General features: G+C 42.3%; 1 protein-coding gene across 1 annotated transcript in view; it reads left to right on the forward strand.

Moving 5' to 3' along the window:
* The window catches only part of LOC122553154 (immunoglobulin superfamily member 3-like), a 95,891-nt gene extending 79,919 nt beyond the window's left edge, over window positions 1–15,972 (forward strand). Inside the window, exons 10-13 of the mRNA XM_087991032.1 lie at window positions 204–354; window positions 6,425–6,468; window positions 10,488–10,531; window positions 11,577–15,972. Coding sequence (XP_087847158.1) covers window positions 204–354; window positions 6,425–6,468; window positions 10,488–10,531; window positions 11,577–11,699 — 362 coding nt within the window. The 3' untranslated portion in view covers window positions 11,700–15,972. The remainder of the gene's footprint in view (window positions 1–203; window positions 355–6,424; window positions 6,469–10,487; window positions 10,532–11,576) is intronic.
* Window positions 15,973–16,732: the final 760 nt, after the last annotated feature.

Here is a 16,732-nt window from a genome sequence, read left to right on the forward strand (position 1 = left end):
ATCCAGGCAGATGTGGAGTATTCCATCACATTCCTGACTTGTTGGTAATGGACAGGCTTTGAGGAGTCAGGAGTTGAGTTGCTATCCTAAGGAAATCAAAATTAATGTTATTGATGATCTGAAACATTGCTCAGAATGATGTGTGTGTGTGTGTGTGTGGTGTGTGTGTGTGTGTGTGTGTGTAACATTTTGATATTTTACAGAAGCATCTTCCCACAAAATTCTCTGGACTTCAGATCCCATTTTAATCATTTGCACCATTCTGGGCTTCGCTGTCTTGATCTGCATTGTCCTGCTCACATTTTTCCTTCGGAAACAAAAGCTGTGTTCATCAGTGAAGGACTCCACACAAGGGTAAATCCCATTTCATCTTGGGTTTGATTCTGTCACTGCACTGTTATTGTTTTCGACATTGGGGGTGATTGTTTTAGTGAGTGCTGATATTCCCACGGCAATAGACAATAGACAACAGGTGCAGGAGTAGGCCATTCTGCCCTTCGAGCCTGCACCACCATTCAATATGATCATGGCTGATCATCCTTAATCAGTATCCTGTTCCTGCCTTATCTCCATAACCCTTGATTCCACTATCCTTGAGAGCTCTCTCCAATTCTTTCTTAAATGAATCCAGAGACTGGGCCTCCACTGCCCTCTGGGGAAGAGCATTCCACACAGCCACCACTCTCTGGGTGAAGAAGTTTCTCCTCATCTCTGTCCTAAATGGTCTACCCCGTATTTTTAAGCTGTGTCCTCTGGTTCGGCACTCACCCATCAGCGGAAACATGTTTCCTGCCTCCAGAGTGTCCAATCCTTTAATTATCTTATATGTCTCAATCAGATCCCCTCTAAGTCTTCTAAACTCAAGGGTATGCAAGCCCAGTCGCTCCAGTCTTTCAGCGTAAGGTAGTTCCGCCATTCCAGGAATTGACCTCGTGAACCTACGCTGCACTCCCTCAATAGCCAGAATGTCTTTCCTCAAATTTGGAGACCAGAACTGCATACAATACCCCAGGTGTGGTCTCACCAGGGCCCTGTACAGCTGCAGAAGAACCTCTTTGCTTCTATACTCAATCCCTCTTGTTATGAACGCCAGCATCCTATTAGCCTTCTTCACTACCTGCTGTACCTGCATGCTTACCTTCATTGACTGGTGTACAAGAACACCCAGATCTCTTTGTACTGCCCCTTTACCTAAATTGATTCCATTTAGGTAGTAATCTGCCTTCCTGTTCATGCCACCAAAGTGGATAACCATACATTTATCCACATTAAACTGCACCTGCCATGCATCTGACCACTCACCTAACCTGTCCAGGTCACCCTGTAATCTCCTAACATCCTTTCACATTTCACCCTGCCACCCAGCTTAGTATCATCAGCAAATCTGCTAATCTTATTACTAATACCATCTTCTATATCATTAATATATATTGTAAAAAGCTGTGATCCCATTACTGACCCCTGTGGTACCCCACTGGTCACTGTCTGCCATTCCGAAATGGAGCCGTTTATCACTACTCTTTGTTTCACCATTGTAAATGGTGGGTGAGTGACTTTCGAGATCATGACACATGTCCAGATGCCCAATCACTGCCAGTTTGCTCCATCTCTGGTATCACATATTTTCCAGTGCCAGGTCAATGGTACCTGCTGGTGACAGTCAGCAAGCTTTGAATGGGTCAAGCATTAGAAATCACATGCAGGATCCCCAGGAAGTACTGAATCATTACCCACCGAGCCCAATGTCAGGATCTGCCTTGGTACGGGGGGTCACTGGCAGCACAGCGACTCCCACTGGGCTGAACAAGTGAGTGCCAGGTGACCTGGCCCAACAGCCCACGCTGACCTTTCACTTCCACATTAGCAGAAAGTCCAAATCACATTTCCCTGTCCTGCTCCCCCATCCATTCAATCCCCTTTAATTTCCCACTCTCTCCAATTGAATCCTGAATGTTCACATTGATCCTCCACATGCCATTAATCTGGAATGACTCCCAGAGCCACTCGACCGTCTGGGTGAAAAGATTTCCTGAGTGTCTGGACTCGATCTTTTCTGTTGTGTTTTGTAACCATGATCCCTCATACTTCATCCCCTCAATAGTCTGTTTCTATCTCATTCATGGTCCCTTCAAAGGATTTTAAACAGTTTGGTTGCAGTCCAAAAACCTGGGTTCTTCCAATGATATAAAGACATTCCGAAGTCTTTCTTTGCAATTCCATTTGCTGTACTGGGCAGCATCCCAGTGAGTTATTGACCAGAAGAAATAGAAACAGGAGTAGGCCATTTATTCCCTAAAGCCTGCTGTGCCATTCAATAGGGTCATGGCTGATCCAACATTGCTCTCATCCACTCTCCTGCCTTTCTCTATAACCCTCGAAACCCCAACTGATCAAAATCTCCATCTCAAGACTTCAAAACTCTGCACACACAGCTCTCTGTGGCAAGGAGTTCCAAAGACTCAGAACCCTCTCAGAAATAGAAATTCCTCCTCAGTCTTAAATTGATGTCCCGTTATTCTGAGACTATGTCCTCTGGCCCTAGACTCTCCCATGAGGGAAACACTCTGTCAGCATTAACTCTGTCAAGCCCCATAAGAATCCTGTATGTTTCAATGCGATCATCTCTCATTCCTCTCATCTCCAGTGAGTAAAGTCCCAACTGGTTCAGCCTTTGCTCAGAAGACAATCCCTCCAGGCCAGGAATCATCCTTATGAACCTTCTCAGAATTTCCTTTGTTAAATAATATCTTTTCTTAAATAAGGTGATTCTGCTGACTGATCAGACGTGCAGATCAGTCTCTCAGTCTTCACAGCTTCATGACCTTTGAAGAGGACAGCTCTGTCAGTGTTTGGATACTGATGAAATGTTCACTCTGAGTAAAGGACACACATGCCCCGAGGATCTTAACTAACATTCATCTTCATAAAGAATATCCTCTTGATGCTGAAATTGTAAATATTGACTTTAGCAAGTTTGTTTGAATCTAGCAGTGAGTGTAAATCCAGTGGGAAGTTAGAGTATTATCCATAGACACGGAGCCCAGTGGAACACTGTATCCAGCTGATTCTAGCTGCTGTTTATGCATGACCCTACAGCACAGGTTACAGAGTCCTGTTACTGAGAAAGACACACAAACAGAATTAAAATGTGGCACTCATATCAGTCTCTGCTCTGTCTCCAAATATGACGGTTATTTTCATATTCACCCAGGGACCTCGAAGTGAAGGAGCCATTGGGAAGTAGTGACCATAATACAATAAGCTTCAATCTGCAATTTGAGAGGGAGAGGGTACGATCGGAAGTGACAATATTTCTGTTGAATAAAGGGAACTATGGAGCTATGAGGGAGGAGCTGGCTAAAGTTCAATGGTGCAATACCTTAGCAGGGATGACAGTGGAGGAACAATGGCAGATATTTCTGGGGTATAATGCAGAAGATGCAGGATCAGTTCATTTCAAAAAGGAAGAAAGATCCTAGGAGGAGGCATGGGTGGCTGTAGCTGACAAGGGAAGTTAAGAAACATATAAAGTTAAAAGAGAAAAAGTATAACATAGCAAAGATAAGTGGGAAAATGGAGGACTGGGAAGCTTTTAAAGAACAACAGAGGATTACTAAGAAGGAAATACGCAGAGAAAAAATGAGGTACGAAGTTAAACTGGCCAAAAATATAAAGGAGGATAGTAAAAGCCTTTTTAGGTATGTGAAAGGCAAAAAAATGGTTAAGACTAAAATTGGGTCATTACGGGAAACAAAGAAATGGCAGAAGAATTGAATTCAGATCTGTGTTCACTGGGGAAGACACAAGCAATCTCCCTGAGGTAACAGTGGCTGAAGGACCTGAACTTAATGGAATTTATATTTGCCAGGAATTGGTGATGGAGAGACTGTTAGGTCTGAAGGTTGATATGTCCCCGGGGCCTGATGGTCTACATCGCAGGGTACTGAAGGAGGTGGCTCGAGAATCGTGGATGCGTTGGTGATTATTTTCCAGAGTTCGATAGATTCGGGATCAGTTCCTGCAGATTGGAGGGTGGCTAATGTTGTACCACTTTTTAAGAAAGGTGGGAAAGAGAAAGCAGGAAATTATAGACCAGTTAGTCTGACCTCAGTGATGGGAAAGATGCTGGAGTCTATTATAAAGGATGAAATTACGACACATCTGGATAGTAGTAACAGGATAGGTCAGAGTCAGCATGGATTTATAAAGGGGAAATCATGCTTAACTAATCTTCTTGAATTTTTTGAGGATGTAACTCTGAAGGTGGACGAGGGAGATCCAGTAGATGTAGTGTACCTGGACTTTCAGAAAGCTTTTGATAAAGTCCCACATAGGAGATTAGTGAGCAAAATTAAGGCGCATGGTATTGGGGGCAAAGTACTAACTTGGATTGAAAGTTGGTTGCTGACAGGAAACAATGAGTAGTGATAAACGGCTCCATTTCGGAATGGCAGACAGTGACCAGTGGGGTACCACAGGGGTCAGTAATGGGACCACAGCTTTTTACAATATATATTAATGATATAGAAGATGGTATTAGTAATAAGATTAGCAAATTTTCTGATGATACTAAGCTGGGGTGGCAGGGTGAAATGTGAAGAGGATGTTAGGAGATTACAGGGTGACCTGGACAGGTTAAGTGAGTGGTCAGATGCATGGCAGATGCAGTTTAATGTGGATTAAAGTATGGTTATCCACTTTGGTGGCATGAACAGGAAGGCAGATTACTACCTAAATGGAATCAATTTAGGTAAAGGGGCAGTACAAAGAGATCTGGGTGTTCTTGTATACCAGTCAATGAAGGTAAGCATGCAGGTAGTGAAGAAGGCTAATAGGATGCTGGCGTTCATAACAAGAGGGATTGAGTATAGAAGCAAAGAGGTTCTTCTGCAGCTGTACGGGGCCCTGATGAGACCACACCTGGGGTATTATGTGCAGTTCTGGTCTCCAAATTTGAGGAAAGACATTCTGGCTATTGAGGGAGTGCAGATTAGGTTCACGAGGTCAATTCCTGGAATGGCGGGACTACCTTATGCTGAAAGACTGGAGCGACTGGGCTTGCATACCCTTGAGTTTAGAAGACTTAGAGGGGATCTGATTGAGACATATAAGATAATTAAAGGATTGGACACTCTGGAGGCAGGAAACATGTTTCCGCTGATGGGTGAGTGCCGAACCAGAGGACACAGCTTAAAAATACCATTTAGGACAGAGATGAGGAGAAACTTCTTTATCCAGAGAGTGGTGGCTGTGTGGAATTGTCTTCCCCAGAGGGCAGTGGAGGCCCAGTCTCTGGATTCATTTAAGAAAGAGTTGGATAGAGCTCTCAAGGATAGTGGAATCAAGGGTTATGGAGATAAGGCAGGAACAGGATACTGATTAAGGATGATCAGCCATGATCATATTGAATGGTGGTGCAGGCTCGAAGGGCAGAATGGCCGACTCCTACACCTATTGTCTATTGTCTATTGAAAATAGGTGTCAGTGGCTGAGCCCTGCATTTATTCCCTTGGAGAAGGTGGTGGTGAGTTGCCTTCTTTAACTGCTGCAGTCCAGTGCACATGCTGTGTTTGTTGTGTTCTGATGGAAAGATTCAAGTCTCTGATCATCAGCTCCTAACACGAGCTGCAGGGGTGGGGGGGGTCTTGATTGGAAACCAGAGACTCATGGTTTCACCTTGTCCCCAGTCCAAGCCTTTTTTGTCCATTCCTCTCTGCTGGGGAATAGTCTATCTGAACCTCTGGGATGAGAGAGATAAAAATCAATTCCATTTCTAAACATTTTTCTAAATGATTGGTTTATTGATGTTAAAACATAAACAGTTTACACATGAATAGAGTTTGAAACTTACATAAACCAGAAACTAAAGTCAGCTATTTTTCTGAAAGCCTGAGGGTTAATCCTTCGTCACTCTCATTTTTCAGCTGGTTCTTTTGGAATCGTTGTTATTTTTCAATCTGTTCTGACTCCTCTCTTGGCCAGTTGGGATTTGAACCCAGATGATCTGTCTCAGAGATAGAGATGCTGCCCCTTCACAGAAAGGCCCCTTAACAATAAAACTGGACTTGAACCAGAAGTCTTCTGATCACATCACAGGCCAGAGCAAAGTCACAAATCCATTTGCTGATGACTTGCTCCAGCTCCATTTGAACATTAGTTTCTTTCTCCGTCTGTACCAGCTGAAAGTGCAGTAAGTTTCTGGAAGAAATCTCTCCTTTCCACAGATGGAAACAACAACGACTCGGCCAAGTTTCCCAGCATGCCCTCTGGTTCGGTCAAATTCTTTCCTTTGTTGTTCTGCTCTTTTTAAAAAAAGAACCAAGTTTGGTGAAAAGGATAAAATCCACCATCCTTAAGACTGTGAAGATGACAGTGTTGTTCTGTGGTAAATGTGCAATAAATCTAATGGATTGCATTTATTTAGGAGCCCTGTTGAAGACCAGGACATTGTGTATGCAACAGTAAATGGTAAGCAAACTATTCCATCATTCTCACAACATTGGGCAGGAATTACTCTGTTCCAAATCTCTATTTAACACAGTTAGATTCCTGATGTTATTGATAAGCTCATGGTTAGAGCAGCTCATTTGTCTGATTGACACAACTTACCATCATGGTCACTCACCGGGACATATTCACACGAGGCTGCAGATGTTCTTTAACAATGGAACTTACGTTTATTACACAAAGAGAGAAAGTAATACACCAGATTGTGTGTATATATTTATTACACTGAGAACAACCTTAACACACTCATCAAAACAATGTTTTACCCAAATTTGCATCACTAACCACTACAGAGGCACAAAACTGGAGAAATTATACTTCAATCTCAACTCTGTACTTTCCCAATGTCCTGATTCCTGTCCATTTCTCTGTCTTGAACTGCCATAATAATTCCATGGTTTTTCTCTGAATCCAAATGCATGAATCAATCGATGTTCTAATGTCTCAACATTTTCAGTTTGAACAAGCTGAAGGTTTCTGTCCCAAATTCTCCCTGTTTGGAGCAGTTCACAAATGGGAAAAACATTACTGCTGTGATGACTGGTTTCTTCTCCATTGAAAACTCGAGCTGGGAGAGAAACTCAAACTTCATTCTGAATTCCACTCTTGGTTGTTTTCAACTTAATCTTTGTGTTTATCGAACTGAACTCAAAACAAAACTGAAAGTTTAATGCATTTACACTGTCTGTCATAAACACAGAAGCTACTATTTATTTAACATTCTAGAGGTTCTCCCAATTCCTGGATGGCTTTCATGTGTCTTCTTGGAATGGCAGCATTGAATTCCAGTTCCAGAATGATTTTAGAACATAGAGCATAGAATATTACAGTGCAGTGCAGGCCCTTCAGCCCTCGATGTTGCACTGACCTATGGAACCAATCTGAAGCCCATCTACCCTACTGTATTCCATGATCATCCATATGTTTATCCAATGACCATTTAAATGTCTGAAAATTGGTGAGTCTACTACTGTTGCAAGCAGTGCATTTCATGCTCCTACTGCTCTCTGAATAAAGAAACTACCTCTGATGTCTGTCCAATATCTACCACCCCTCAATTCAAAGTTATGTCCCCTTATGCCAGTCATCATCACTGAAAGAAAAAGAATCTCACTGTCTACCCGATCTAACCTCCTGATTATCTTATGTCGCAATTAAGTCTTCTCTCAACCGTCTTCTCTCTAATGAAAACAGCCTCAAGTCCCTCAGCTTTTCCTCATAAGACCATCCCTCCATACGAGGCATCAACCTAGTAAATCTCCTCTGAACCCATTCGAAAACTTCCACATCCTTCCGATAATGCCGTGACCAGAACTATAGTCTAGATTAGAGTGGTGCTGGAAAAGCACAGCAGGTCAGGCAGCATCCAAGGAGCAGGAAAATCGACATTTCAGGCAAAAGCCCTTCATCAGGAATAGAGGAACTATACAAAATATTCCAAGTGCGGCCACACCAGAGTTTTTTACAGCTGCAGCATGACCTTGTGACTCCGAAACTCATGACTACCAATAAAAGCTAGCACACTATATGCCTTCTCAACAACCCTATCAACCTGGTGGCAACTTTCAGGGATCTATGTACATGGACACTGAGATCTCTCTGCTCATCTACACTAACAAGAATCTTACCATTAGCCCTGTACTCTTTATTCCTGTTGCTTCTTCCAAAGTGAATCACCTCACACTTTTCTGCATTAAACTCCATTTGCCACCTGTCGGCCCAGCTCTGCAGCTTATCTATGTCCCTCTGTAACCTGCAACATCCTTTAGCATGATCCACAACTCCACTGACCTCAGTGTCATCCACAAATGTACTAACCCATCCTTCTACACTCTGATCCAGGTCATTTATAAAAATGAGAAATAGCAGTGACCCCAAAACAGATCCTTGCAGGACCCCACTAGTAACTGAACTCCAGGATGAACATTTCCCTTCAACCACCACCCTCTGTCTTCTTTCAGCTAGTCAATTTCTGATCCAAACCACTAAATTACCCTCAATTCCATATTTTCTGTAATAGCCTACCAAGGGAAAACTTATGAAATCCATATAAACCACATCAACCATTTTACTCTCATCCACCTGTTTGGTCACCTTCTCAAAGAACTCAATGAGGTTTGTGAGGCACAACCTACCCTTCACAAAACCGTGTTGACTATCCTTAATCAACTTATTCCTCTCCAAGTGATTATGAATCCTGTCTCTTCCAAACATTTCCAACACTTGACCCACAACCAAATTAAGGCTCACTGGTCTATAATTACCAGGGTTGTCTGTACTTCCCTTCTTGAACAAGGGGACAACATTTGCTATCTTCTGGCACCATTCCTGTAGACAATAACAACATAAATATCAAAGCCAAAGGTTCTACAGTCCCCTCCCTGGCTTTCCAAAGAATCCTAGGATAAATCCCTTCTGGCCCAGGGGATTTATCTATTTTCACACTTTCCAGAATTACTAACACCTCCTCCTTGTGAACCTCAATCCCATCTCGTCTAGTAGCCTGGATCTCAGTATTCTCCTCGTCAACATTGTCTTTTTCCAGTGTGAATACTGATGAAATATATTCATTTAGTGCTTCCCCTCTCCTCAAGCACAACTTCTCAGTACTGTCCTTGATTGGCCCTAATCTTTCTCTTGTCATTCTTTTGTTCCTGAAATACCTATAGAAAGCTTTCAGGTTTTGCTTGATCCTACTTGCCAACTACCTCTCGTGTCCCCTCCTGGCTCTTCTTAGCTCTTTCTTCAGGTCTTTCCTGGCTAACTTATAACTCTCAAATGCTCTAACTGAGCCTTCACCTCTCATCCTGACATAATCCTCCTTCTTACTCTTGACAACAGCTTCAACATCTTTAGTAAACCATGGCTCCCTCTTTCGACCACTTCCTTCCTGCCTGACAGGTCCATGCTTATCAAGCACACGCAGTAGTTGTTCCTTGAATATTCTCCAGATTTTAAGTATGCGCATCCCCTGCAGTTACCTTCCCCATCCACTGCATTCTAAATCTTGCCTAATTGCATCATAATTTCCTATCCCCCAGCAATAATTCTTGCGCTGCGTTATCCCTTTCCATCACTAAAGTAAACATAACCGAATTGTGTTCTATCAACAAAGTGCTCACCTACCTCCAAATCTAACAGCTGGCCGGGTTCATTACCCAGTACCAAATCCAATGTGACCTTGCACCTTGTTGGCCTGTCTACATACTGCATCTGTAAACCCTCCTGCACACATTGGACAAAAACCGATCCATCTAAAGTACTCAAACTATAGTATTTCCAGGCAATATTTGGAAAGTTAAAGGCCCCCATAACAACAACCCTGTTAATCTCGCTCCGATCCAGAACTATCTTTGCGACCTTTTCCTCTACATCTCTGAAACTATTCAGAGGCCAAAAAAAATCTGGAATGTTGTCTCCACTCTCCTTTCCTGTTTCTAAAATTTCTGCCCTTCTAAAAGAATCTCAACAGTACAAACCTATATTCAAAAGTGTCTGTTCTTTTTAATCATTCCAAATTACAGAAATGATATATTTTACATACTATTTATCACCACAAAAGAGGAGGTAAGGAGAAATGTTTTCCCTGGACAGAGTTGATAGGGTCTGGAACACACTCCCTGAAAAACTGTTTGAAGCTGATTCCATAACAAATGTGAAGAGGGATTTGGGCAGGTATTTGAGGATGAAGGATGTAGAGGGTCACTGATAAAGAGCAGGGCTGTTGGGTTAAGCACAATAACTCTTTAAAAGATCTAATGTGGGTGTGATTGGAAGATGGTGCTCTGTCTGTGCTGAGTTTGTCTGATTGACATGATGAACGTTATAACGGAGAGCAGTGTCCAGGATTCCCACCAGCTACCTTCCTCTAAAACTGCCCAAAGTCACACTGGCATTTTCCCCTCACCATTTTCCCAGTTGAAAGAGCTCGATTGTGACTTGGCTCCATTCTGAAGAGATTTCATTCTGCTTTCTTTCAGATCGAACATGGAGCAGTGAGCAAGCAGCAGTTCCTCCTGTTGTGGTAAGGAAATGGGACACCTCTGTTGGTTTTTGCTGCATTTTGAGAAACAGAAGCCACATCCGGGAAGACCTTCAGTATCACCAGAATGATAACAAATCATAACTTGTAACACACAGAAGGTCTCTGTTCCACAATGGGTTCTGGCTGTAACTAATCAAAGAGCAAACAATCATTTCCTTCTTTTTAATCTTGGGACAAGTTGCCTGGACAGAAATGTCCACAATGTTCCAGTGCCTGGGAAATGCTCTCACATTTTGTGGGATTACCATCACAGACAGAATGCCCTGGGGTCTATGTTCCTCCTAATGGATTGTTCAGGTGCAGGGGGACCCTCTGAGGGCTGAAATTAAGAAGGGGGAATGAGCCAGTACCTTTTGCCTGTGATTCAATCTCAATTCCAACTTCCTTCGCCATCCCCAATGTTCTTCATTCCCTCAATATCCAACTGATTGCTGTCTGGTGTCTGTGAGGAGCTGAAACCCATAACAAGCCCTGGGTCAGGAAGATTCAATCCCTGCTCTGCTCCAACTGAGCTGACTGCAGTCGGGGGAGAGAGGAGTTTGGTTTCATTGACCTCAGCACCTGAGATTAAGAAAGGAGGATGAGCCAGTGTTCCAGCTTTTCCCTCCTGAATCATGATCCCGACATCCTTGGATACCAGCCAGGGTTCAGTAGGAACTCTCTTGCTGCTCACTCAGATGGATGTCGATTCAAGCCTCAGTCACAGATTTGAGCACAGATTTTGGGCTGATCCTCCAGGACAGTACTGAGGGAGTGCTGCTCAGTAAAAGCTGCCCCTCTTTTGGGCGAGGAGTGAAATCTGGATCCTCTCTGCGCCTTGGATGGATGTAAAACATCCCGGACATTACTTTGGCAGACAGCAGAGAGGTTTTGCTGCACTCCCTGGGTGATGAGTGTCCATTCCCCAACATTCACCAAAACAGACCATCTGCTCAGCGTTGCTGCTGGGATCTTACTGTGTACAAATGAGCACCTCCTGGTGCCTGTGAGGAAATTACTGAGTGATGTTTGTGTTCGATTCCAGCTGGCTGAAGGGGAATGTCATTATGCTGAGCTTCACTTTCACCGACAAGGAAGCAGCCAGCCGTCAGTGACAGCTGCTGAAAGGATCTCGGAGTACGCAGTTATAAAACGGGCAAGAAACTGAAGTTCAGCAGGACCCTTTCACTCTGCAGCAAGGAGCAGTCGAGAGCAGTTCACTCAAACAGAATCATCTCGGTTTCTTCTTCACATTCACACATATTCAGGCTTCCTCACCAATAATTGTTCCATGTCCATATATTTCCAGACCCTGAGATTACTGGGCACTCAGACCTTCTCAAACCCTGAGATTACTGGGCACGCAGACCCTCTCAAACCCTGAGATTACTGCACACTCCGGCCCTCCCAGACCCTGAGATTACAGGACACTCTGACCCTCCCAGACCCTGAGATTACTGAGCACTCTGATCATCCCGAACCCTGATAGAACCTGGAACAGTACAGCGTATGAATGGGCCCTTTGGCCCACGATGTTGTGCTGAACATTACACCAAATGAAACTAATCCCTTCTGTGTGCCCGTGGTCCATATCCCTCCATTCCTTGAATATTCATGTGGCTTGTTTAAGCACCCCGATTGTAACTGGCTCCACCATTACCCCGGCAATGCATTCCAGCCTCCTCCCACTCTCTGTGTAAAATACCTGCCTCTCAAATCTCCTGGGAACTTTCCCTCTCTCATCTTAAACGCATACCCCATCGTATTCGACATTTCAACTCTGGGAAAAGGATTCTGACCATCAATCATATCTATGCATCTCATTGTCTTATGGACTTCTATCAAGCCTCTCCTCAGCCTCTGCTGCTCCAGAGAAAACAACCCAAGTTTTTCTAGCCTCTCCTTATGGCTCATACCCTCTACTTCAGGCAGCATCCTGGTAAACCTCTTCTGCACCCTCTCCAAATCCTTCACATCGTTCCTGTAATGTAGAAATCAGAATTGAACACAATACTCTAAGTGTGGCCTAACCAAAGTCTTATAAAGTGGCAACATGACACCCTGACTCTCATACTCAATTCCCTGACCTAGTAAACACAAGCATGCATGTGCTTTCTGTACAATCCTATCTACTGTGTAACTACTTTCAGGGAGCTGTGAACTTGAATCCCAAGTCTCTCTCAACATCAATGTTTTTCAAGATCCTACCATTAGCTGTATACTTTTCCTGAACATTTGATCTCCCAAAGTGCAGACCTCACACTTACTTGGATAAAACACCATCTGCCATTTCTCCACCCATGCCAGTAACTGATCTACATCCCGCTGTATCCTTTGCCAACCTTCTATCCTATCCACAACTCCACTGATCTTTGTATAACCTGCAAATGTACTAACCCACCTATCTACATTTTGATCAAAGTCATTTATATTGTTATAAAGCAGAGGTTAACCCTTCCCACCCACCCCACCGAGAACTAAAACTAAAACACCCCAAAAGGAGCACCTTACCTTATAATCTGTTTAAGGAGGGTGAAAAGTGGTGTAACCTGCCTTTCAGCAACTTCTAGTTATTAAATAAATTAAACCTCTGACACTCACTTCGCAATTAATATACGACAATTTATTTATGTAACTCTAACAGTGAACAAATTAACTAAATTATTAATAAGCCAAATAAACTCCTTCTAACTACTAACTAGTCCCAAATAAAACAAGATTCTTGCAGTATGCTGTTCCAATAAATACAAATCCCACTCATATAACAGAAAATAGCATTTAGAACATTATAGCCTGGTTACATGTCTTCTGGAATCTTTTGTGCTTTCACAATCAAGTCTCCTGTCAAGAATATTAACTAGCTGTATTGTTAGCATGGTTGTTATTCAGACGGTGTTTTCTCTAAGACATAGAGGAGGCTGTGAGTGCCCATAATTCTCTCTCAACAGCTAGGGGGCATTAGCTCTAGCAAGTGGCAGTTTTCTCTGGGATCTTTGTCCAACTACTCTCTTCTTTTATACCCATGATGACATATCAATATTTCTTACATAGTGTTACGATACGGGTAAACCCCTCTGCTACAATCAACCAGCAACTCAAAAAGATTCATCCCATGCTGTAATCTGTTAAAATTCGAGAGGCAAAGAACTATCCCAAAAGTCACTATTTAAAGTAAAAAATAACAACTTTTTTAAGTCTAACAGATAATGATTACCTAACAACTATTTATAATTCCTTTTTCTAAACCTATCTTTTACTTTCCCCTCTACAATACAGGTCCAATAAAAATCCCAATTATGATTTCCAAAAAAAAGATCATGTTTCAAAACCAGTCAGCTTTGCTGGGTGTCCTCTGCAGATTTTCCTCTGTCTTCTTTTCTGCTTCTTAAGTATTTTGCTTCACAGGTCATTGATAGATAAAGGTACCTTTAAGAGAGCATATGTTTCTGTTAGCAGTCTCTCTAGTTGTTGGTGCTAGCTCCTCTTTGCCGCTTTGGGTAACTGTTCAAAATGTCTGATATGCATACCCCAAAACATTGAATCATTTCATTGGTTTAGTGTTGTCAAAACAGTATTTTTTTTTTTCAAATTTGATTGGATTTTGGTAACTTGGGGTATAATTTAAACTGATTGGCCAAAGTTCGAATTTGGTTTTGTATCCTGGCAACACAGGTCTTAGCTGTTTCAACCAAATGTTATATTGTTTCCTTGTTCTGAACTCTCTATGCTTCTCTAAATCCTTGGCAGCTTTTCAACACTTTTAAAGGTAAAGTACCCTTACACCTTCATAACAATAAATTTGGTCCTATGTTGCCAAAACCATCATATTTAAATTTAATAGGGTTTTAGAATCAGAATGGAAGTGAGGACTGAAGATGCTGGAGATCAGAGTCAAAAAGTGTGGCACTGGAAAAGCACAGCTGGTCAGGCAGCATCCAAGGAGCTGGAGAGTTGATGTTTCAAGCATTCCTGATGAAGGTGGCACGGTGGCACAGTGGTTAGCACTGCTGCCTCACAGCGCCTGAGACCCGGGTTCAATTCCCGCCTCAGGCGACTGACTGTGTGGAGTTTGCACGTTCTCCCCGTGTCTGCGTGGGTTTCCTCCGGGTGCTCCGGTTTCCTCCCACAGTCCAAAAGATGTGCAGGGTCAGGTGAATTGGCCATGCTAAATTGCCCGTAGTGTTAGGTAAGGGGTAAATGTAGGGGTATGGGTGGGTTTCGCTTCGGCGGGTCGGTGTGGACTTGTTGGGCCGAAGGGCCTGTTTCCACACTGTAATCTAATCTAATCTAATCTAATCTAAAAAAAAAAGGGCTTATGCCTGAAACATCGACTCTCCTGCTCCTTGGATGCTCCCTGACCTGCTGTGTCTCACATTTTTGACTTTTGATATCTAAGTACAGGTACGCAATCCATTATCCGTCCCTTCGGGGCCAGCTGGTTTTCGGATTTCAGATTTTTTTTAAATTTTGGAATAAGTGACAGTTTCACTCTGAAATTTAAAAAAAAACTGAACAGCAGACACACCTGGGTACTACATGCGCTGAGACAGAATTGACACCTGGCAGTGCTGGGTCACTTCACCATGTCACATCTGAGTGATGTGGGTCAAGTGGGTGTGGAGTTGGGTTAACCGTTTGCACACCAAACAAACTTGTTATGGAGAAAAAATCTTCACAAAAGACTTCGGATTTTGGAGCTTTTCGGATTTCAGAATTTCAGATAAAGCATCATCCACCTGTATCAGGTTCAAACTGATTGGCTAAACTCAAAAGACTGTTGTCTGAATAAAACCTGCTGCTTGGTCTGCTAATTGTATGGGCTTTCAATACAAATCTTTAAATGTGGGTTCTCTGTGCACTAGCAAACGTTCAAGCTGTCGTTCACAGACATCCATTGTAAATCTCTAAACACAGAAAAACACTATCTTTTAAAGGGACCATGAGATGCTTCCTCTCCCACCTAGCATTTTACAAACACCAAATTCTAACCTCCTGCTTCCCAATCTACAAGTATTCTACAAAACTTTGTAACACCTTGCCCCTGAAGAAAAAAATGAACCATCATAATAAAAATATGTCTTCATTATTTTTCTTTTTTTTAAACTTCTTTTTCTTCTTTTTAATCTATTATTACTGGATCCATAGCTTATTAATCTAGAGTTATGCATATTATACGAATTCTGCTTGTACAAAATATTGAATACTACCATTTCTACCGAATATAAGAATTTTCCTTTTAAACTCATGTTAAAGTGTCTGTGATAATATTTTCACAATATGTACAATCTGTAAATTAAATATTTGTAGCATGAGACGCTAACAAAGTAATCTTTCCAGAAATGTCAAAAGGCTGTGATCAGTATCCGTAATTATCTCTGTTACACTGTTGGCAAAGTAAACATTAAAATGTTGTGAGGCCAATATCAAACTCAATAACTCCATTTCAATGGTGAATGTTGTTTTTCTGGTGGATATTGAGTTTTTTCGAAAAATAACTAATTGGCATTGCTATTTCACAATCATCCTCCTGTAAGAACACAGCTTCAGCACCAACATCGCTTGTGTCGATGGTGACTTTGAAGGGTTTAAAAAAAATTGCTGTGGCTAAAACTGGTGCTGTGGTTAATAGTGCTTTTAAATTCTCAAACACCTCCAGGCATTGTTCTGTCCACTGCAATTTCAGGTTCTTTTTTTAACAAATCTGCCAATGGTGCCACTATGCTATTAAAGTTTGTACAAATTTCAATCCCAAATATCGGAGCACTTTGTTCTGTGAAGATGGCATTGGAAATTCCTCAATGGCCTTCATCTTCACAGTTCTTGATGTCATCCATCCATGACCAATTTGTGAACTGAGAATGCCTGTTTTTATCAAGTTTCTGACCAGTTTTGCCTGTTGTAGTCTCTGAAAGATCTCTGCCAAATGCTCCATGTGATCTTTTCACGCATGGCTAAAGAGTCCTACATCATCCATGTAGATGGCACAATTCGTCAATCCTGCAACAGTTTTGTTCATCTGTCTTTGAAAAGTGATTGGCGCGTGTTTCATTCCAAATGGCATCAATTTAAATTGAAATAGCCCATTTAGGGTTATAAAAGCAGAAACTTCTTTTCCTCGCTCCAATAAAAGTACTTGCCAGTAACTACGAAATAAGTCCAACTTTGTGATGTAAGTGGCTTGTCCTACTTTGCCAATACAAT

This window comes from Chiloscyllium plagiosum, unplaced genomic scaffold (genome assembly GCF_037043375.1).
Source record: "Chiloscyllium plagiosum isolate Xiang-an unplaced genomic scaffold, Cpla_swu_hap1 HiC_scaffold_10, whole genome shotgun sequence".
NCBI lineage: Eukaryota > Metazoa > Chordata > Chondrichthyes > Orectolobiformes > Hemiscylliidae > Chiloscyllium > Chiloscyllium plagiosum.